Raw genomic sequence first — 21,940 nt, forward strand, 5'->3', positions numbered from 1 at the left:
CGGGAAGCCAGTGGCCCGGTGAGTGCACGCTCCCTGCCCCCTCCCCCCACACTCCGGGCGGGCTGCCCGCGCCGTAGGGGTGTATCCGCGCCCGACGACACCCACTCCCACAACAAAGACGCTCGCCTCCGTGGGGGCCGCCTCCCCTCGGGGCCGCCGGCACACGCAGCGGCCGAGGGGCCCGCGCGTCCCCCGGCGCTGCTCCTAGTCCAGGGTCGGCAGCCGTCCCCCGCGGGTGCAGCTGCGCCCGAGAGGCGGTCGGACCCGGGGAGGCGCCCGAGGGGCGCACGGCGACGCCGCCTCCAGCCGCGATTTAAAGGGCAGCGAGGGGCGGAGGGATCCCTGCCGGCCCTCAGCACGGATCCCTCCGCCGCGGGCGACGCGAGGCGACGGCTCCTCACGGCTCTTCTCTGCTCCGCCTAAATTCGCTTTTTGTCCCTCCGCCGCCGCGAGCACCCAGCGAGGAACTCGTTTCTTCTCCGTGTTTCTCCGCCTCCCCCGCCCCCCCCTCCGCGCGTCCCGTAAAAGCAACAGAGGCGGCAGGGGTGGCGCGAGCCGGCTGGTGTCCCTCCGCCCGGCCGGAGGCACTCCTTTTCGTGTCCTTCCACCGTTCCCGGGCGGCGTCCGGACGGCTCACCGGGGGCGGCGACGCGTCTGCGGCGCGGGAGGCGAGGCTCCGGGGCTATGAGGTGAGGGCGCTCGGACACCGGAGGCGGCGCGCGCGGCGCCAGGACCCGGGACGCGGAGCCCCGGCGAAGGCGGCCTTGGGGACGCCGCGGCCGCGCGAGAGGCGAGGTGAGGCCGGGCGCGGGGACGCGGGGGCGCGGCGCGGTGGGGGCGGGGGGCTCCGGCCGCGGCTGGGACTTATTTCCCGACAGCGGATGGAGCGGGCGGTGCTGCGGCCGGCGCCGCCATCTTGGATTTTACTCTCCATTTTTCTCGGGAATTATTTTTTGGTGATTAATTTTTTGGGGGGCCGGGGAAGTGCCGCCCGGCAGCGCGGACCCCCCAGCGCAGCGGCCGGGCCGCGGGGCCGCGTTGCGCCCCGAGGAGCAGCGGGCGGCGCCCGGCGGTGAGCGGGGGGCGGGCGCGGCGCGGGCGTGCGGGGGCGCCGGGCGGCGGCGGCGGCGGCGGCGGGCTGGGGGCGGGCCGGCGGGAGCGGGGGCGCCGGGCCGGGCGGGGGCCGGGGCCGGGGCGCGGGGGGGGGGGCGCGGCCGGGGGAGGGGCGCGGCGCGGCGACGGCGGCGGGCGGCGGCGGGCGGCGGCGGCGGCGGCGGCGGGCGGGGGCGCGGGCCTTGCAGTGGGCGCCGTCGCCGGAAGGGAGCGGTAGCGGCCACCGGGCAGCGCGGGGCCGGGAAGCGCCGGGGCGGCCCGCGGCCGCACGAGGGGAGCAGCCCCGCCGCTCGCGATTGGGGGACTCTGTTTTCCCTCTTCTCCAATGGGCAGCCGTGATCGGGCTCGCCCAATCTGCTAACTCTGCCGCGCTCCGCTTCGGCTTGTTTTTGTTTGGGCTCGAGCCTCGTTCCAGGTCTCCTCCGGGGCCCGTCCCCCACCCTCCCCGTCCCTCCCCTGACAGCGGCGCCGGCCTCGGGCCGCGGCTCCCCTCCCTCGCCCCGGGTCCCCTCGGTCCCCGGCCGTCCTCGCAGAGTGGCGGTTGTCCGTCTGCGCGCCCAGAGGTGATGGGGATCGGCGTCGCTCCCCCCTGTGGGGGGTGGGGACCGTGTTTTCGTGGCGACCGCGGGGTCCAGCTTGCGAGAACGGTGTAGAAGCGCGCCGGACCGGAGGAATCGGCTCTCTTTCTCTCGCCGGGCTCATTGACCCCGTTCAGGACCTATCGCTCCCGATCCCGCGAGTGGGGAAACTAGGGTTACTAAGGAGGTGAACGTGTGTTCCTTAAAGAGGATTTTTAGAAAAGTGGAATTCGGCCTCGCGGGGAGGTCTTAGGTAGAGTAGCGGACAGATGAACTGGTCGGTCGTGATTGTGACTTTGCATCAGGTCCGTTTTACACTTAAGCTACTTTAAACTTTCTCAAAGTATGGTTAAATGTGGTCGGAAGACGGCTGTAGGATCCTCAGAGGAAGCAGTTGCCCGCTGGAGCTTTTTCCTGTCGTTTTTGACACGGAGAACACGGCTGTAACTTCCGATCGTTAGTTGTAAAAGCATAAGTATTTCGGAAAGGGCGGGGAGAAATCATTTTTGTCTGAAATAATCGCGGGTAACTTGTATATATTGAAATGACACGTACCTAAAGAGTTACTTGCTGTGGATACAAGTTTACTTTGTAGCCGAACGTTTGGCAACTTGAAACACAGGTGTGGTCCCGTCCCTGTCCGAGCTCCCTATATTCGCAGAGTAAAGTCCACAAACGCTTTAATCCCAGCATGTGGGGAAACTCCCGGCCCATTTTCCAGTTCGTACTCTTTAAACATTATACATTCTATTCTCCTAGGCTGTAATGCAGCGAGCTTCCCATGCCTGGCGCCGTTTGGTCCGCATTCCTAGCCCGGCTCTGCCCCACCCCCCCCCCCCAATCTGTCAGAAAGGTCCAGTGAGAAAGTTCTCTGCAAAGACTGGCCCACTCTGGAGGACCACACTTCCTCTGCGTTCCCTGAACAGTGGTTACTTGGCATTTTATTTGGTTATTTGCCTGTCCCTTCAGCCTTCTTGTGAACTAACGGTTGGGTTATTACTTCCTTCCTCTGCCTTGCGCAGGTGCCGAGTAGGTGCTTAGTAGGCATTTGATGAAAGTGAATTTGTTAATCTCCAGGTTACAGAGCTTCAAAGCTTGCATTTAGTTTTTTGAAATATGTCCTTTCTGATGTTATTTTAAAACATTGTTGTTATTCACAAAGCAACTTAGTTTGAGAGTGAAAGGAATATTGTGGATACTTAGTCTTCCAGAGAGGAGGGCTCGATTTTGTACCCATGAACTTTGAAACCAGACTCTTTCAAAGTCATTTCCAAGTGCTCTCTTGCTGGTATGTTCATCTGTCCTATCAGACACACACTGAACTGCTTTCTGTCCTTGAACCAGATACTGGGGGGGGGGGGAGGTGGTGGAAGGTTGGGGTTTATAGCAGAATATGATGTGAAGGAAGTGGTCACAGGTTGTGTGTGTGTTTGAGCATAGAATTTTGTGGGTGGAGATGTTGATGTGTCACTTTTCCCTTGGGTCATATAAATCTGGGATCAATTCTGACTTTTCTCTATGTGGGACATGAGTATGTGGCCCAGTCGTGTTGCAAAGACATGTGTGCCATGTGAACAGCTCCTTGTCCCCAGGTATGTCCTTCCCATGGCTTGGGAGAGCAAATCCTTTCCCATAAACCATGTGGATTCCATTGTTTTATACTCTTGCCTACCATATATTAGCTTTACTTTTTCTCCACTCACTAGAATCCTTCTCCATGGAGGAGGAGTTACAGGACTCTGTTATATGTTAGCCCTAGAACACTGTAATTGTTGAGTTTTCCACACTGGGATCCTGTGTCCTTGCTCTACCGTGACCCAGTACTGGTTACACAGACACATTAAGTAAGTGGCTTAGTTCTAGCTCAGATACAGCTGTATGCAGTAGAAAGATGTTTTCTATATAGGATGTAACTGAATTGTTCAGTCGATTTTTAGTTACTCTTTATTTTGGGGGCAAAAACTTATTTAACTGACATGTCTTGGTGTAGGAAATGGGTTTAATTGCTATAAGAAGCACAAGCTCAAATTATTACGAAATAAAATTAAAACTAGCTAATGCACTTTAAATTGTAATCATTAGGGTGTCCTAAGCATTAGAACACAGTGATTTGAAAAGTAATTTCTTGGATAGACTGCCAACTTTGAACTCATAAAACTGCTTTCTGTTTGGAGCTCTTAAGTTTGAAATATGAGTTAAGCCCTGAAGTTTTAATGGCTGAGTTCCATCGAACATGCTATATGAAGAAGGGGTCCTAGCAGACAGTAGGGAGTGAGTATCCTAGGTCTTCGTCTAAAAGATTTTTAATGAGGGAAAAGTTAACAGCTTTCTTTAAATTCTTTCTACCAACTCTACATCATCCCCCACCCCCAATCTCTACAAATCTGTTTTTACTTTAGTTATTACTGTAGACTCTTTCTCCTCCATAATTTGTTGTTTCCTAGAAGTGTTGGCTGAGAGGAAAGGTCATGCCTGACTGGTATCTACCCCGGAATTTATTAATGTGATCTGAGTTTCTTTTTGTCTTATTTAAATAAAAGAAAGCATTTGTCATTTACAAACGTATTTTGACTCAACAGATGTATTCCTAAAATTTAATCTTGCATATTTTAATTTATTTGCATTATAGGATTTTACTATTTTAAAAGAATGCCATGGTAAGCATCCATCTGTACAGGAAAGACCCATAATCTTATTTTTGTAAAGCCATACGAATGCCTAATGTTAGGTTTAAAAAACAAAACAAAATAAAACGCTTTTTCTTTTGACACCCCGTATTGGAGACAGTTAGAGTGGATGCAGTATCTTTATAGAGCTGGTGACGGAACCAGGAACCATTTGCATTCTAAAATATCCTCAAGACAGAAGAAAAGAAGTCCCTGATTTTCACAGCCTTCGATGCTCAAAGGGTTCCTAGGACCAGTTCAGTCACTCAATGCCTATCGTTCCCACCTCTGGTAGGCAGATCTGGGGCTGTCTGATGTCTGTGTGAGACAAACTTAAACCACACAGGGTTGTATGCAATTATGACTACTTAACCTATAATTCTGGAGTTTGATGAAGAACCATTGGAGTAAGAATCAATCCCTGGGTTTCAGTCTGCTCTGTCATTATTTATATAAGACATGGGGCCAAGCCTCAGCTTCTGCAATTGAACTTTAATCTCTGAGATCACTTCCAATTCTGAATTCTATTTTATCATTTACACTTAATCGCCGCCCTGTTTTCTTGCTTCTAAGAACTATTTTAATATTTTGACATCCCTCTAATTGGTATACATGATTCATCTACGTAGCTTATGTAGTTTTTCCTCCCTTTTTCTTAGTTGATGCTGTAGCTTAACAGTCAGTTGGGTTTTAGAATCAAGAGGCCAGAGTATATTCATGGCCCCAAAGCTTGAGGGCTCCTGCTTCTGGATGGCTCCTGTTCATGACTTGCTTCTCTACTAGATGTCTCTGTTTTCTGTATTAATAAGGGTGCACTAAGAAGAAAGTAGATAGACCTAGGGAGCATTCTCTGGTGAGAAGCTTTTTTATTTATGGGTGATGCACGTATCAAGTGGCTCAGGTGTTGGAGTAAACCCCAGACTTGAGTTTGAACACTGGGTTTTAGACCCGGCCTTACCACTGAATAGCAGTTTGACTTCAGGAAAGCAACTTTATTCCTGAGCCGTAGCCATCTCACGTGTAGTGATCGTGCCTGTCTCCCCGACCTCGTAGGGTTGCCAAGCAGATGGACCCTCAGGGGTGTGTCAGGCTGAAACAAACACCTTTGTTTTCAATGTGAGCATCTTTATCAGAACTCCTGCCGGGCAGATCTCTGACGGCCCGGGCATTGCCTCTCAGGTCTCAGGCAGAAGGTCCCTTCCCTGAAGGGTCATCCTGCTTTCTACTCTGCATCCTTCTGCCCTCTTCTTCGGATAGCCAGTCTTCACAGGCTTCCCTTTGGACACGCAGGGTCTCCCACTCTAGTAGCCATGCCCGCTTTTCCTGAAAGCTGAAGCTCACCCGCGCCCTCTAGCGTTCCGTGGACGCAACAATATTCCAGCACCACGAACAGTGCCCAGGGTCTCCGGGTAGGTTCTTGATGAATGTTGGATTCCAGGTCTGCAGAATGATTGATTTCGTCTGTCTGATTTGTGGAACAAGGTTGCAGTAGCTGATACAGTGTAACTCTCTCTGGGGAGTTTTCTTATTTTCAAGGAAATGCCTGTGTCCCATGAGGTGGAGGGATGTACGTTCTTAGCAAGAAAACCAACCTGCTGTTAGAAGATGGCGTTCCCCCCACTGAGGAGTAAAGGGGGCCCTGATCCTTCAGCCAGTGAACCAGTGGAGTCTGGGGCTGGAGAGGCCATATGGAAATCTTCCCTTGTCTCCTTCAAAAGAGAAACAAAAACAGACCTCACTCAGGGTCCAAGAGGATTTAGACCAAGCCAGTTGCCTCAGAAAATATTTGTTTGATATAGATACCAGGAGTGTTTTTGACAACCCTCCCAAAAAGAGAGGGGTGGGGTTTTTTTTTTTTCTATATTTGTGCTTTTATTTCTTTTCCCTGGTCATCCAGTGTAAAGTCTGTTCCCACTTGGTTCTCTCTAACCTTCTATTTGTTTCCTTTAAAGTTCTTAGCAGAATTTGCAGTTTCATACCTATTGGGTTGTTTCTTTTCCCATGCTTTCCTCTGAGATCCAAGAAATTAGGAACCAAGCAACTTTTGTTTTAGGGCCTTACTCTTCAAATATGGGGCAAAGTATGTTTAAAATTTTGTTTGTGTCACTTTCTTTGGAGTGTCAGGAGTGTACAGGCTCTCCACTCAGCCTCGGCTTAATTTGTTTCTAATTCTCTAAGGCTTGCTCTCGTTTGTAAAATGGGGGTGATATTGTGTATGTTACTGTACACGTGAGAGAACTCAATGTTTTTGTTTCATGTTAAGACATAGTTGAATGTGCAGTGTATGATTAAGGGGCTGTGACGGGGGTAAATGGCAGGGTGCACGTAGAGGTGTTGGCGCAGTTCTGGGATGCTGGCGAGAGCCATAGCGTGAAAATGGTGCCTGGGACCCGGAGCTCAGAGCTTTTCTCTGTCGTGCCCAGGACTGCCAGGCTGCCCCTGCCGCACCCAGTTCTCCACTCCCCGCTTGAGCAGACGTTTCCTTAGCTGTGTGTTGGACTTCACAGCACTTACCCGTCTGCAGGACCTCCGCCTCTCCGCGTGCCTGCCTCCTGCCCGACGTGGTTCCTTCTCTCTTCCCTCTCCACTTTTCCTTCCACTAACTGCCTGTGAGAAAGCCCATTTTTTCCCTTTGGGTTCGTGTCTTGGTAGCCTGTTATCTTGTCAGGAGGAGTGAATTACTTTGGGCAGGCCAGGGATTCCTGAGCCTGGTTTTTGTTTTGTTTTGTCTTTTTAATCTAAGGTTTTTTTGCTCTGCCGTTCTGTGATTCTCTGAATTGAGATGATGTGGAAACGCTTGGTAAACTGTAAGGTCCTTTTGTTAGTGTTGCTCTCTTCACGGCCCCCACTTTTTTCCTGAGTTCTGAGGTCTTCACCTGCGTTATGGAACCGCAGATTCAGCACATTGAACCTTTCTCATCTTGCCTGCAAACCTGTTCTTTCTGTAGCTCAGTCTGTGGCAGTGTTGTAGTCTGCCCAGCTAGAGTCTGGCCCATCTGAATTAAATTCCTTTCTGTCCCTCACCACCTGTGTCTGATTTGTTACCAAGTCTTGCCAGCCTTCTCTTTGAAACACCAGAGCTTTCCCCCAGCTTTCCTCCCGCCCTCAGCCCTCCGCCTGCTGCTACTGTTGCCTTTGAGCTGCTCTCCACCTCCAGCCACATGCTTTTTCACCGGTAGGATCCTTTCTAGAGTACAAGTGAGCAAATTCTGCCTCCTTCTGTCTGTATAATCGAGAGAAAAAAGTAGGTACTTTACAGGATTTGAGAATTAAATGGTAAATGAACGGAGGAACTATTATTTGTTGTTGTTTTCTAAGTGGAGTTACAGTGGGGCACCCGGCTGGTGCAGTCAGTGGAGTGCGGGACTCTTGATCTCAGGGTTGTGAGTTCGAGCTTGATGCTGAGTGCAGGGATTCCTTAACATTAAAAAAAAGTGAAGCTGCACTAAGAAAAAAAATGTCTTACCAGAAACACAGTGGGCTAACTTCCACTGTAACAAAATCTGTAATCTCCGTGGATGTTGGTATGTGAGGTGTATGTATGGTAGGATTTTTAATTCTACATTGTTGCCCGAAGCCACATTCCTTCTTGTCAGGCGCAGTCAGAAAAGCAAAGCTGGTCTCGGGTCTCTCTCGTAAATTGGCACCCCAGTCCTTTTATTCTCTTGAAACTCTTTTTGGTGGAAATGGTGATGTGGTGGTTTTCTTGGGGGAGTTATGGTAGGATAAGGAATGGAGGGGAAGTTTCTACTTGATTTAAGTTTTGTGAACAACGTGTCAGCATATCTGACCTTCTGGTTCTACCTTCATCGCTTGGAGCGACGAAGAGCTCTTTCTCCTCGTTTGATCCGTGTGCCAAACCGAGGAGGTAGGCTGTATTTTCGTTTTACTTAGGAGGCATTTGTGGGGTTAAATGACTTGTCCGTGGCTGCAGTGCTAGAGAGTAATGAATGGGGTCAGAGTGGAACCTAGGTGCGTGGACTCCATCCCGAGCCCCATCCTGAACCCCATGTGCACTGCCTCCTGCCAGACTTAGTCTTGGCCTCTAAGACCAGCCCAAGAATCAACCTTTTGGAAATTTTTCCTCACCCAGGTCTTTGCCCAGTAAGAATGGATTCTTCTTTGTTCTGCTTACCTAGCGTCTTCTGAGGAACCGTAGGCTGTCCTTACAGACTTTTGACACTAGGTGGCATCTGTTTATAGAAAAGTAAGATGCTGTGTGGGTCTGGGGGAGGAGTAACAAAAGAAGCATCCTTGATTTTGTTTATAGGCACTACTAGGTGAACGCATGGATCAGATGTGGCGAGATGGGGAAGCAGGTTGTTTTGTTTTGTTTTTGCAGAATTTGTCCCAAAAACCACATCAGCTGGAAACTTTAGTTTCGAAATGCCTACCAAGACAATTGAAAACACAAATCTTTCTTATATCAGATCCTTTGTTGTGATAAGTATTGGATGAAAATTGGATATTACTGGATAAATAAGGAACTGAATCAGTAGTTTCTGCCCTGAGGCAGTTGGAGGGGGGAGTCGATGACACGCCCAGTTGTGGATCAGTAGGCCTGTGTGCTGTAGTGTCTGATCGTGGACTTACCCATGGTGCATGTTTTGCTGTTTCAGATGTTCTGCTGAGTGAAAAATCCTAGCTAAGAGTTTTAGTTTTCATTCTTACTGTAAAATTTTTACATTAGTATAAAAACATACAATCATAACACTTCTACAGAAGGTCTTGGTTATCTGGGGTTAAAGCAGTTAAATGTGTGATTGAGATGCTGGCTTTACCTTCAGAATCCATATAGCTCTCTCTGTAGCTGTGGTTCACACGTGCAGGTGAAGGGGGAAAATGACCTTTTTAAAAAGTATATTTAAAACAACTTTTCAGAGGTGTTTAAGAGTTTTTCCTGTGATATGTTGGAGTTTTAATGTGTTTGGGGGGTCTGGGGTCTGTAGAGCATTTTCACTTTGGTTTACTTTGTCATGGTCTCTGTATTAGTTGCCTGTGGCTGCTCTGACAAGCTACCATGAAGTTGGTGGCCTCCAACCGCCGAGATGGATTCTCAGTTGGGCAGGCTCTAGGGTCACCATCTGTTGCGCTTGGCTAAAGTCAGGGTGTGGTAGGGCTCCCCCTGGAGGCCATAGGAGAGAATCCGTTCCTTGCCTCTGCCGGCTTCTGCTGTGGCGGTCTTTTGCCGGCGGTGTGTCCCTGCAGTCCTCCCCGTCTCCTCTGGGGTAGTGGTGTTGAAGCTCCCTCTGCGGCTCTCATAAGGCCTCTTGTGATAGCATTTAGAGCCCACTCAGATAACCTGTGTCATCTCAAAATCCGTAATTTAAATCACCTCCGCAAAGACCCTTTTCCTTACAAGCTGATAGTCGCAGATTCCAGATTAGGACCTGATATCCTTGAGGACCGAGTTTCAGCCCACTGCATTCTCCTTGGGAGCAGTGAGCACACCCGGCCCAACGTGACTAGCAGCACTGGCTCTCGCCGTCCTGTCAGCTTGGATTTTTATCCGGCCCTACCTTCCTCCGCGCTGGGGGAAACTGCTCCGAACCAGGTGCCGGCTCGCCCTGGCTCGGGTGGGGCCTTACCACCTGCTCCCGCCTGGGGAGGCTGTCAGATTGGCTGAAGCAAAGCGCTTGCTGAGTTTGACTCTGTCAAAGCTGGAAAAGAAAGCAGAAACGATAGTCGTCTAATTTCTCGAATAACACTTCTTTCTGACAGTACTTATAGGAGCAGGTTGTCAGGTCACAGGTGTGACCGTGGATTCGTGGTCGTCTCTGACAGATGGCGAGTGTGGAGCTGTCTTGTCGGAGGGCGTCACAGCCTTACTGTGTTGTGATGCGGGATGTTGACTACAGGTGTTTCTGGTAGCTTCACGGGCTGCTCGTCTTGGCCTGATAGCATGAATTCCTGTTTGAGGGTCCCATGGAGCCTTGGATATGTGTTGATTACAGATGAGTTTGGAATAACCATTGGTAAAGACTGATTTGTAATTCCCTGATACGTTATTGTAGAGCCCTTTTGTAACTTCAGATTTACGAGAAAGAGCTAGTCACCTTGGGCGTACATGTAGCGGCTCAGTTTGCAACCAGAAGGGGGATGTGGTACGAATGGACCTGCGCTGTATTGGGCCTTGTGCTAGGTTCCAGTGATCCGGAAGTGTGTGCCTTAGCCAGCGCACACGGCAGTGCGGAAGCCAAGTATTACCACATAATGGCACGAAGAAGTACAGTTGTAATAAGCACCGTGAAAGAGCATATAACAAGGCAGTCTGTGGTATGAAGGACTCGGGTTGGGGGGGCACACGAGAGGGCAGCTTGCTGGAACGAGGGCGCGGGGCCGGGGACTGGGTCCCACAGGCCCCTTCTAGGCACCGGCAAGGTAAGTTCTGTTAATGGTAGTTGGTAACAATTCCCAGATACTTTTTTTTTTTTTAAAGATTTTATTTATTTATTTGACAGAGAGAGATCACAAGTAGGCAGAGAGGCAGGCAGAGAGAGAGGAGGAAGCAGGCTCTCCGCTGAGCAGAAAGCCTGATGCGGGACTCGATCCTAGGACCCTGAGATCATGACCTGAGCCGAAGGCAGAGGCTTAACCCACTGAGCCACCCAGGTGCCCCTCCCAGATACTTTTGTTTTCGCAATTGCATGTAGGCCAGAAGTGTGAGCTAGAATGGAAACTGGATTTTCACTTCGCCGGTGGGACACCGTTGGCGCCGACCCTAGCCCGTGCGCTCACTGCTGGACCAGTGTGGGTGCTTCTGTTCCTTTGCGGCGTCTGTGTTTGTCTTTTGTCTCCTCTTTGGATAGTGCTGTCTTTCATGTTACGCTCTTTGTATTTGCCTTCCTTGCATTTATTTTAAATACAACGTTCCGGGGGGTCTGGGACTGCGTCCCTTGAGCATCAGCGTCCATCCAAAAGCATCAGAAATGTGGGGACGTAGTTCAGTGACGTGTGACTTCCCTGATGTTTGAATTACTGTATTTAAGGTTGTAAAAATTAGCTTTAACTTATATACATAAGGATGATGTGGAAGGGTTTTTGTGCTGTTTTTATTTTCCTTTTAAATTTTTCTTATAAAAGTAATACAGGCTCATTTTGAAAAGTTGAACCTTGTAAAAAAAAAATTACTCATGGTCTCATTCTCTAGAGATAATACGGTTAACCATTTGGTGTTTTGAATCGTTTTCTCAGCATATTGAGCCGAACCACTTGCAAAGTGTTTGCTCTGCTTTTTCTCAGTGAAGTTTTTCCAAGTCCTCCAGCAAGCTAAAGCCTGCTTTAGTTAACGTGTGTTACTTTCTCAACCCCTTGGGACTTATTTCTTTGCCACTGGATAACTTCTCTAAGATAAACTGAGACAAGTTCAACATGTAAGCCGTTAGAGAATTCTTGGTTATATCACAAGAATTATATTAAAATTCTTGATTCTTTTAGAATCCGTGTTTTCATTTTTTGGATACAGTTTTAAAAGCCTGGTTTGTGTTTAAGACATTCAGCAGGAAATGTCCAAAAGCTACAACTAGGAAAGGACTGGAACCAGAGTTTTCGAATTGGGCATGAGCAGTTAAGTCGAAAGTCACTGAACAGTTTATAATCCCCCATGTGTCACAAAGGGGCAGTGGAAGGAGAGAAGTTCGTTGACATTTGTCGAGGATCTGTCACTGCTGGAAACAGTGCAGGCACTTGACAGGAACCAAGCACAGTTTCTGTGAAACTGTGCTTTCCTTTAAGAAAATTTCAAGTGTCAGCAGGTTTTTGTTTGGTGGGTTTTTTTTCCCTAATTTACAAATCATCAATTTTAGGGGTGGGAATTTTTAAAAATATTAATCCTGTTCCCCCAAAGACAAGGAATGCTGTTGGTGATTTGGAATGGGGGGGGTGTGCATGCACATCTCATACCTTAGTGGTATTATTATAGAAAAAGTTTACTCCTTTTTTTTAAGATTTTTTTATTTTTAAGTAATCTCTACACCTGGTGTGGGGTTCGAACTCATGCTCCACTGATTGAGCCAGCCAGGTGCCCCCCAAAAGTTTCCTCTTTAAATACAACTCTGAATCTTTAAATACTTTCTTCTTTTAAGTGCAACTCTTAGTTTAGAGGTTTTCTTTTTTTCTTTTTTTTTTTTAAAGATTTTTTATTTATTTATTTGACAGATCACAAGTAGGCAGAGAGGCAGGCAGAGAGAGAAGGGAGGAAACAGCCTCCCTGCTGAGCAGAGAGCCCGATGCGGGGCTGGGTCCCAGGACCCTGGGATCACGACCTGAGCCGAAGGCAGAGGCTTAAACCACTGAGCCACCCAGGCGCCCCTAGAGGTTTTCTTTTCTTTTTTTTTTTTTTTTTAAGATTTTATTTATTTATTTGACAGATCACAAGTAGACAGAGAGGCAGGCAGAGAGAGAGGGGGAAGCAGGCTCCCCGCTGAGCAGAGAGCCCGATGCGGGGCTCGATCCCAGGACTCAGGAGCGTGACCTGAGCTGAAGGCAGACGCTCAACAACTGAACCACCAGGCGCCCCAGTTTAGTGGTTTTCAAATACGTTTTGTGTTACCACAAATTGCCTGCCTTTTTAAAATTTATATTTGAAAGTAGAATCTGAAGTAGGTGCTTCCTTCCCCACCTGTTGGTCCGGTGAAACCACGTGAGGTGAATCCTCCTTTCCTGCTGACTTCAGAGTGGGGGAGCCTCGGGGGACTGGCACAGCCAGGTGTCCTCAGAGCCCACTTGCATCATTCTTGTGGCCGCTCTAAAGGAGAGGGAGCAGAGCCTTGGCCGCGCCCTCGGGAGCTCCACCCAGTTACACGCAGATGGTCTTACCACTCCGGTAGAAAACTGTTTTTTTTTTTTAAGATTATTTATTTGACAGAGATCACAAGTAGGCAGAGAGGCAGGCGGTGGGGGGAGGCAGGCTCCCCGCTGAGCAGAGAGCCTGATGTGGGGCTCAATCCCAGGACCCTGGGATCATGACATGAGCTGAAGGCAGAGGCTTTAACCCACTGAGCCACCCAGGTGCCCCGAAAACTATTCTTTTAAAAACTTTAAAAAAACAACAAAAAACAAAACAAACAAACAAAAAAAAACCCTTTTTCTTAAAGATTCTATTTTATTTGAGAAAAAAACTTTTTTTTTCTTTTATAAAAGAAAGATCCTTATAGGGACACCTGGGTGGCTCAGTTGGTTAAGCATCTGCCTTCAGCTCAGGTCATGATCCCAGGGTCCTGGGATCGAGTCCCGCATCGGGCTCTCTGCTCAGCGGGGAGTCTGCTTCCCCCTCTCTCTCTGCCTGCCTCTCTGTCTACTTGTGATCTGTCAAATAAATAAATAAAATCTTTAAAAAAAAAAAAAAAGATCCTTATAAACTCTCTGAAGGCATGCTATTCTCAAACTAACCGGTTCCCAACATCTCCAGCCTCTGTGTTAATTTAGATGTGTCCTTTTGGTCACGCAGTTTTCTCCGCTCATTTGAGACAAATGACCTAGAACTAACTCTTTCTTTCCTTCTTTCTTTTTAAGATTTCATTCATTTATTTGAAGATTTATTTATTTATTTGACAGAGATCACAAGTAGGCAGAGAGGAGGGAGAGAGAGAAGAGGAAGCAGGCTCCCTGCTGAGCAGAGAGCCTGACATGGTGCTCAATCCAGGGACCCTGAGATCATGACCTGAGCCCAAGGCAGAGGCTTTAACCCACTGAGCCACCTAGGCACCCCTCATTTATTTATTTGAGAGAGAGACAGTGAGAGGGAGCACGAGAGGGGAGAAGGTCAGAGGGAAAAGCAGACTCCCCGTGGAGCCGGGAGCCCGATGCGGGACTCGATCCAAGGACTTCAGAATCATGACCTGAGCCGAAGGCTGTTGCTTAACCAACTGAGCCACCCAGGCATCCCCTTAAGACTCTTTCTACTCATTATCCCTCACATTCCCCTCTGCCATCTGACTCTTCACCAAAAGCCCATGTTTCAAGACATCATGCCCATTTTAGAAGTTCTCAGTCGTTTCAGAGTGGGGCTTACGATTGTCAGTGGCCCATCCTGTCCCTGAGTTTCAGCTCCTGCAAGAGAGTTTGGCCTTTCGAGTATCTGCAACCGTGCCCAAGGGGATCACTCCCTTCCTGAAGCTCTGATTCCTCATTTGCTCTCGCTTCTCCTCCTTCCTCCCTAGTTGCCCCTTCCAGTATCCTTTGCTGCTGGTTCCTTGTCTGGAGGGCTCCCCCCTCTGTCCTTAGACTTCTGTCATCTGTCTCATCCCATGAGTGCTCCGACCAGCCTGACCTGTACTCCAGGCCCTTGTATCCCGAGGCCCATTCGCCATCTGTGCTTGGTCTCTGCTGGGCATCTCACACGTGACCGAAGCCAAACTCCTGCATCCCAGCCCCTCCGAAAACCCAAGCTTCCTGTAGTCTTTGCCTCCTCTGTGGAAAGTGTACTTCAATTCGGAAGCTTTCTTTCACAGATCCTGTCTTCGGACCTTCAGAAGAGATCTCGAACCCAGCTGCTTCCTGCCACCTACCTATGCTGCTCCCAGCCCCCAGTATCCTCTGGTTCATTGCAGTAGCCTCTTAACTGGTGCTTTCTATCTTGTTCCCCAGTTACTAGTAGCAGCATTAGATCTGCTTTTTTTTTTTTTAAAGCATTTATTTGTGAGGTTTTCTCCAAATAGCAAGCAGCTAGCATGGGCCTTTAAAATGATAACTTGGGCCACATCATTCCTGTTTTCCATCTCCCTGAGTGTTCATGCCCAAGTCTCAGCAGTGGCTTTGAGGCCCTCTGTTACACGTTCTAGCGGTCCGTCTGACCCTCCCTCGTGCCCCCGCCCCGCTCACCCCACCACAGCCACACTGGGCACCCACTGCTTCTCCCCCTTCCCCACTTTGTGCTTGCCCTTTGCTGGGGCATGTTATGTTCTCCGTTGCTGCCTGACTCCCCCCCCCACCACACACACACTACCCTGGAACACTCCCCACCGCCTAGAAACTGCTCTATTTTCTCCAAGGTGTTTGCATTGATTTGTTACTTCCTAGAGATTTCTTCATTAGAATATATAAGCATACATGAGGGCAGAAACCTGTTTCTGTTCTTTGCTGTATCCTCAGGGCCTGGAACTGGAATATAGTAGATGTCTAATAATTTTCCTAATGCTTTTACACACATGACCCTTGAACTGCCCCCATGCAGTCAAAATTCCACGTACAACTTTTGACTTCTTAAAAACTCAACAACTAACAGCCGCATGTTGACCAGAAGCCTTATAGACAAAGTAAATGGTTAACACAAATTTTGTATGTTGCATGTGTTACAACTGCATTCTTACAGTAATGTAAAGCTACAGAAGATGTTATTAGGAAAATCGGGATGCGTGGGCGACTCTGGGTTAAAGCCTCTGCCTTCGGCTCAGGTCATGATCCCAGGGTCCTGGGATCGAGCCCCACATCGGGCTCTCTGCTCAGCGGGGAGCCTGCCTCCCCCCACCACCTGCCTCTCTGCCTACTTGTGATTTCTGTCTGTCAAATAAATAAAATCTTAAAAAAAATTATAAGAGAAAATAAATGTATAGTGCTGTACTGTGTTTATTTAAAAAAATTTCACAAAGAAGTGGACCCACAGAGTTCAAACCCATGTTGTTAAGGGTCAGTTGTTGGGAAATCAGAACAGAGAGAGATTTGTAGTTGATGCCATTTAAAGAGTGGCCAGTACTCCTTTCTTGAAATTTTTTTCTGCCAGTTTTGGGATAGATTCCAGGTAATTTTTGCTCGTAAATATAGTTAGTGGCCGCTTAGCTCAGACATTGTCAGCCAAGTCAAGACCATGGTCGTGTTTCTCTGTGAGCCGTCTGGTCCCGGCCAGAGAGACTGCGCCCTGGCTTCTGTTGGGAGTGGGACCTCCGCGGGCATCGGGAAGCCTTTCGGCCTTGCTAGCCGCCCAGTGTCCTCAGCTTCTTTCGCTGTGGTCTGTTCCAGCCTGGGCTGTGGCAGCGTTTGAAACTCCGTCTCCAACTTCAGTGCGGACGCGTCCTTTCGGCGCGCGCGCTGGCCGGAGAGCCGTGCCGACCAGCAGCTGCCGCGCTCGGGAGGGCACAACGGTCGGTGCCCCGTTAGTAGGATATGTGTTCATTTTGAGCTAGAAATTTTTTAAAAAGATTTTATTTATTTGAGAGAGAGAACATGAGCAGGAAGAGGGGCAGAGAGAGAGAGAGAAGCGAATTCCCCACTGAACAGGACAAGGGGCTTGATTCGAGGGCTCTGAGATCGCAGCCCGAGCTGAAGGCAGACACTTAACCGACTGAGCCCCCCAGGCGCCCCTTGAGTTAGAAATGTATAAGCCGCTCCCAAATTTCCGATAGTTTCACTAGAACTGGTTTTACAGGAAAATTCATTTGTGAACGTAAGTCAGGTTTTTTGCCTTAATGACAGCCGCTGTTACCTGAGCAAGGGGAGAGTGGGGGAGCCTCTGCCGAGATGAATGCCGCCCTGCACGGCGCGCTCGTCCAGTGGAGTTCAGCCACGTTCTCTGATTGACGGGCTGACACCTTGGTATTTTAAGTTCCAACAAAATAGTATCAGTTGACTGCAGTACAAATGACACGAAAGGTAATGAATTTGCTCCAATTTGGGTAGATCATTAATCCTCAATTTAGTTGAAATTGTGTGTAAATTAGAGTGGATCTCAGGCTCTGTTGCGTGAACTGGGCTGAAGTGTGTTGATTTATTGGCAAACTTTTCCTAATTCTCAGGGAAGGAATTAGGTCAATAGATATAATTTCCTCAGCTTAAGATTTGGCATCTGCCCTTTACCCTAACAGATGATGGAGTGAACGAGTAAGCAACTGAGAGCAGTAGCCCTCCCATGGGAGCTTACATCAGGCCCGCGAGCGGGGCTGGCTTAAGGACAAGCTGCGGGGCTTCGTCCCCGTTTTCTGCTTTTGATCTCTGAGTGAGGATCGTGGTTGGGATTCAGGATTCTCCGAGGAGAGATGACTTGCTCTTTCTTTTCTCTCTTAATTCTCTCTGAAGGCACATTGCTCCTTTCTCTCCCACATGGTTCTGTTTTATGTCTCACCGCTGAAGTGTGCTAGGACTCCTGAGTCCTGAAAACACATTCTTCCGCCATGCCCCATAAACTCTGTGTCCTAGGAGGGCGTTGTTGAGATGGACTTCCTCAAGGACCTTGTTCTTTTCCTCTGCAGGTGTGGAACTGGGAGGTGAAGCAGCAGGTGGAAGGGGCGGGTTGTGGGCAGGTCGCTGTCCCCAGTGGCTGCCATTCCTGCCGTGTTTGTGCCTGGCGGGGGCGGGGGGGGCGCTTCGCTTGCTGCCTTTAACAGGGAGGCGTCTTGAGAAAGAAGAGGACCGAAGAGGTCAGGTTGTAACTTTAGTGTTTTACAGTTTAAAACAATGCAGAAATGAGTTCCGGGGGGCCTGGGTGGCTCAGTCGGTTAAATCTCTGTTCTTGGTTTCAGCTCAGGTCATGAGCCTCAGGGTCATGGGAATGAGCCCGGAGTTGAGCCCTGTGCTCAGCAGGGAGTCTGCTTTGGATCCCCTCTCTCTCTTGTCCCTCCCCCCACTTGTACACGTGCACATGCTTTCCAAAATAAATGAAGATTTTTAAAAAATGAATATTTTGTATTTTTGTTTGGTATCATTAAAGGTATGACCAGGTGTACATTTCTAGAAGCACTTCCAGATAATGTATCATTTGTGTTTTTTGTGTTTGAAAAAAATAAGGGAAATTGGCCTTTGGGGTAGGAAGAGACCCTCGGGCAGCAGTGCTGGGTTCTCCTCATTCTGCCATGGCCGATGGTGTGGCCGGGGCGTGGGACTTCTCCACCTCTGTGGTGTCCGTTCCGCCTGCAAATCGAAGGAGTTGTACTGGGATCTTAAAGCCCCTTTTGCTCCGAAGTTCTGTGTGTTTGCACTTTTTTATCCTGGAGCTCTTTTATTCTGATTTACAATAAAACATAATTCCATAATGAGGCTATGCCACGGACATCCCTGTTCTCATTCCATTACCAGCAAAATGTAATCTGTCACAACCTTACTTCCAAAGGTCCTTATAAATTACAAGCATCCCTCACTATCGAAATCATTCAGTTCCCAATTTCAGCTAATTAAAATTCAGATGGTGAAGGATATCTCTATTTTAGCAAATATCGTTTCTCAATTTCTGTTGCTGTTGTAAAGGCAAACATTTCATGATGGGCAGTGCTTTGCTACTTGAGTATCAGTCCCTGAAACACCTTGGTGGTTGGCTTCAAATTAACAACAAAAGACAAGGCTGTTGTGGACAAAACTGGACTTAGAGACTTTTTCTTAAGCTCTCGGAACAGAAGAGAGAACTTCCTGTAGTTCTCGCACAGTAAATATACTGTTACCGAAGCGTGTCATTTGGGCAGATAGCTGCGCTGTACCTAAGTCCCAGCATAACAAGGTGCAAAACGAACCTTCCTGGTGGCTGAGAGGGAAGTACTTGGAGCGTTTACTATTCACCGGTCTCTGAGCGCAGCGCAGGCGACGTGCACGGCAGTGAGCTCCCTGCCCGCGGAGTCGGGGTGCTGGAGGCCTCAGCACGGCACTGGATGGCTTGGGGCGCCAAGTGGGCTTTTTTAAAAAAATTTATTTATTTTTTATTTATTTATTTTTTTAAGACTTTATTTATTCACTTGACAGATCACAAGTAGGCAGAGAGGCAGGCAGAGAGAGAGAGAGGAGGAAGCAGGCTCCTGGCTGAGCAGAGGGCCCGACGCAGGGCTCGATCCCAGGCCCCTGGGATCATGACCTGAGCCGAAGGCAGAGGCTTTAACCCACTGAGCCACCCAGGCGCCCCGCCAAGTGGTCTTTAAAGAGTGGAAACTTTAGTTACTAAATTACCTCCTCCCCCCCAAAAAAGGGTTTATTCTACACAGAGAGGTGTGGGGTTCAGCCCTTGGCTGCCGCCTTCCTCGTGGCTGCCAGCGCGTCTGTGGGCTCCTCTCTCTTCCTCTTGGCACGGATGTGTGTCCCCACCCGTTCCTCAATGAACTCGAGGGTGCGCTTGTTCTTGGAGACCTCGAGCGGCCCCGTGGCACTCCTTGGATCATGTCCGTGCGGACTCGGTGTGCCCGGTGGGGCGCCCGCGGTGGCTGAGTCTCAGCTGCCTCCATCCTTCCCTCCTCGCAGCCCCAGCGGAGCACCCCCCACCCTCAAGGCCACGGGCGGGCAGGGTTGGCGGCTGCTGCTGCTCCTCGGCTCCCAGCAGCGAAGCCGTCCGGGTAGTGTGGTCATCTGTGTATTTACCTCCGGGTTCTGTTTTCCATATTTTGTCTCTGTCAGGAGAGAACGTTGGAATTATTCTCTGAGCTATCTGAAGAGAGCGACTCAATGCACCTGGGTCAGGCGGTCTGTGGGCATGAAGTGGTTGGGAGAATCCAAGAACATGGTGGTGAATGGCAGGAGGAGTGGAGGCAAGTTGTCTAATGACCATCAGCAGAGTCCATCAAAATTGCAGCACCCGGGCAAGGAGGCCACGAAGGCCGGCAGACACGCGGTTGAGAGGAGGTCAAGCAGATGTATGTACACAGCACGGCTGTCATTCTTTTCATGGTCATCTGGGCAGGCATTCTTTGCAGCTTGGAATGTGTGTTCTGACTTTCCCGAACCCTTGTTCGTGTTCTCACAGTTAAAAGTGGCATGTTTTTACCCTTTCAAAGTTAAAATGGTTCTTTTATTAGCACCCTGATGTGCATACCTCTCATGTAATGCGTAATATGATCACTGTAGTTATGCTCTTAGATCCATGACCCAAGTTACATTGTGTAGAATGTGTACCTAAGTGCTCAATCCGTTCTGTAAAAAAATGTTCAAGTGCTGCCACTGGATTTCCTGCAAGTTCAAACTGTATTTTTTACATCTGCTGTAAGTGTAAGTATGTCTTTCTTTGAAAGCTTAGCAATATGTCATCAAGTCCGCTGTGCAGGGGAAGTGGACTTTAGGGCACTGTCCCAAACTGTCGCCGTTGTTTCCATTTATACGGGCTGAACGGGAGCGCTGGTGATGACGAGCGACTTTTGTACCTCGCTACCTCCTGGCGTACTGCTGAGAGTTCTGAGAGCAGGGAAGTGCCCCAGCATAAGTGTGCACCTCAGTAGGCAGCTGGATGAAGGTATCCGAGGGGGTGTAGCCATGGTAAGGAGGACAGCTTTCTCTGTTCCGGCTTCTCCCGAGGTTCCGTTAGCTGCCCTCCAGGAGCGCCTAGTGCACGTTGCCGCAGGCCTGCCCGGAGGCGCGCTGGGTTTGCCTGGGACCTGGAGCAGTTTCGGGTACGTCGCACCGGTTCTGACGGTGCCCTCCCTGCCGTGCAGACGCTCACGCACTTCACTGGGCCCAGGCTGCCCCCAGTGCTTCCGTGGCAGCGCAGGTCACTGCTGCTGCTGTGAAAACGAGGCAGAAAGCCCCGCTTGGGATAGGAGTTAGAGGGAGAGCCCAGAACTGAATAGATTCTCCTCCTCATGGACACCTGCTCACCCCGGAGCATGTGATGGGAACCTGAAGGAAGTGAGAGGTGTCGTGGCCCTCCCTAGCTAGTGGTATTGCCTCTGGTCAGTAGATGAGGCAACGTTTTTTTGGTTACTTTTCTTTGTTTTGCTTTTTCAAATGGCTGTTGGCCTCATTAGTTTCATTGTTGGAGGTACATAATGGCACAGAAAATGATCATTACATATGCTACACTCTGCCAAGTGCAGACCGGTTCTGAGGACAGGCTGGGAAACCCCAGCGAGTGTGGAGATGGACAGCGTCGTGCTGAATGTGACTGCACAAGAGTGGTACAAAGCGAGAGCCTAGAGTGAAGCAAAACAGAGTTGTGCTCCGTCCTCAGTAACTACAGCGACTTCACCTGACAGCAGAGCCGCAAGGTACATGACGCAGCAGCAGACAAACCTGAAGGGAGAAATCGAGAATTCAGCAGTAATCTGACTTCAGCTTTCAGTAGTGAGTTGACCAACCAGGCCAAAGAGCAATGGGGAAGGAAGACTGAAACAGTAGCCTAAACGAGTTCTTCCCGACAGACAGCTGTGTCACGCACCATCCGGTGACAGCAGAACACACGTCCTTCTTCGGTGCACATGGAATGTTCTTCAGAGTCGGCCATAGGTTGGGCCATGCAACAAGCCTCAGTAAATGTTGGAGGATTGGAATCATATAGTATATGTTCTCTGATTACAGTGGAGTAAGGTTAGAAACGAATAACAGAAATTTGAGAAAATCACAACAGTTTGAGAAATTAAACAACACACTCCTAAGTAACCAATGAATTAAAGAGGAATTTCTAAGAGAAATGAGAAAGTACTTGAAGATGATTGAAAATGAGGATACAACATACTAAAACTTACAGGATGCAGCTAAGGCAGTGTCTAGAGGGAAATTTATAGTTGTGAACACCTGTATTAAAAAAGAAGAAAGATAACTCTTCGTCGGTAACCTAACTTCTTACTTAAAACAGCAGAAAAAGCAGAAAACTAAACCCAAAGCAAGCAGGAGGAAGGGGATAATAGAGTAGAAATTTACAAAGTAGGGAAATAGACAGCAGAAAATCAGCAAAGCTAAAAGTTGAGTCTT

At 49.2% G+C, this 21,940-nt stretch overlaps 1 protein-coding gene across 8 annotated transcripts in view; it reads left to right on the forward strand.

The window, feature by feature from the left end:
* The first annotated feature begins 510 nt into the window (after positions 1–510).
* The window catches only part of KMT5B (lysine methyltransferase 5B), a 53,033-nt gene continuing 31,603 nt past the window's right edge, over positions 511–21,940 (forward strand). For 4 of the 8 annotated variants that reach the window (XM_080817143.1, XM_080817145.1, XM_080817141.1 and 1 more), the window contains exons 1-2: positions 511–795; positions 19,658–19,893. In XM_080817143.1, coding sequence (XP_080673269.1) covers positions 19,734–19,893 — 160 coding nt within the window. In that variant the 5' untranslated portion in view covers positions 511–795; positions 19,658–19,733. Of the gene's footprint in view, positions 796–889; positions 1,073–19,657; positions 19,894–21,940 lie in introns of those variants that run through there. The other 4 variants (XM_080817144.1, XM_080817147.1, XM_080817140.1 and 1 more) reach the window with 3 other exon arrangements.

The sequence above is a fragment of the Martes martes genome (genome assembly GCF_963455335.1).
Source record: "Martes martes genome assembly, chromosome: 10".
Lineage (NCBI taxonomy): Eukaryota > Metazoa > Chordata > Mammalia > Carnivora > Mustelidae > Martes > Martes martes.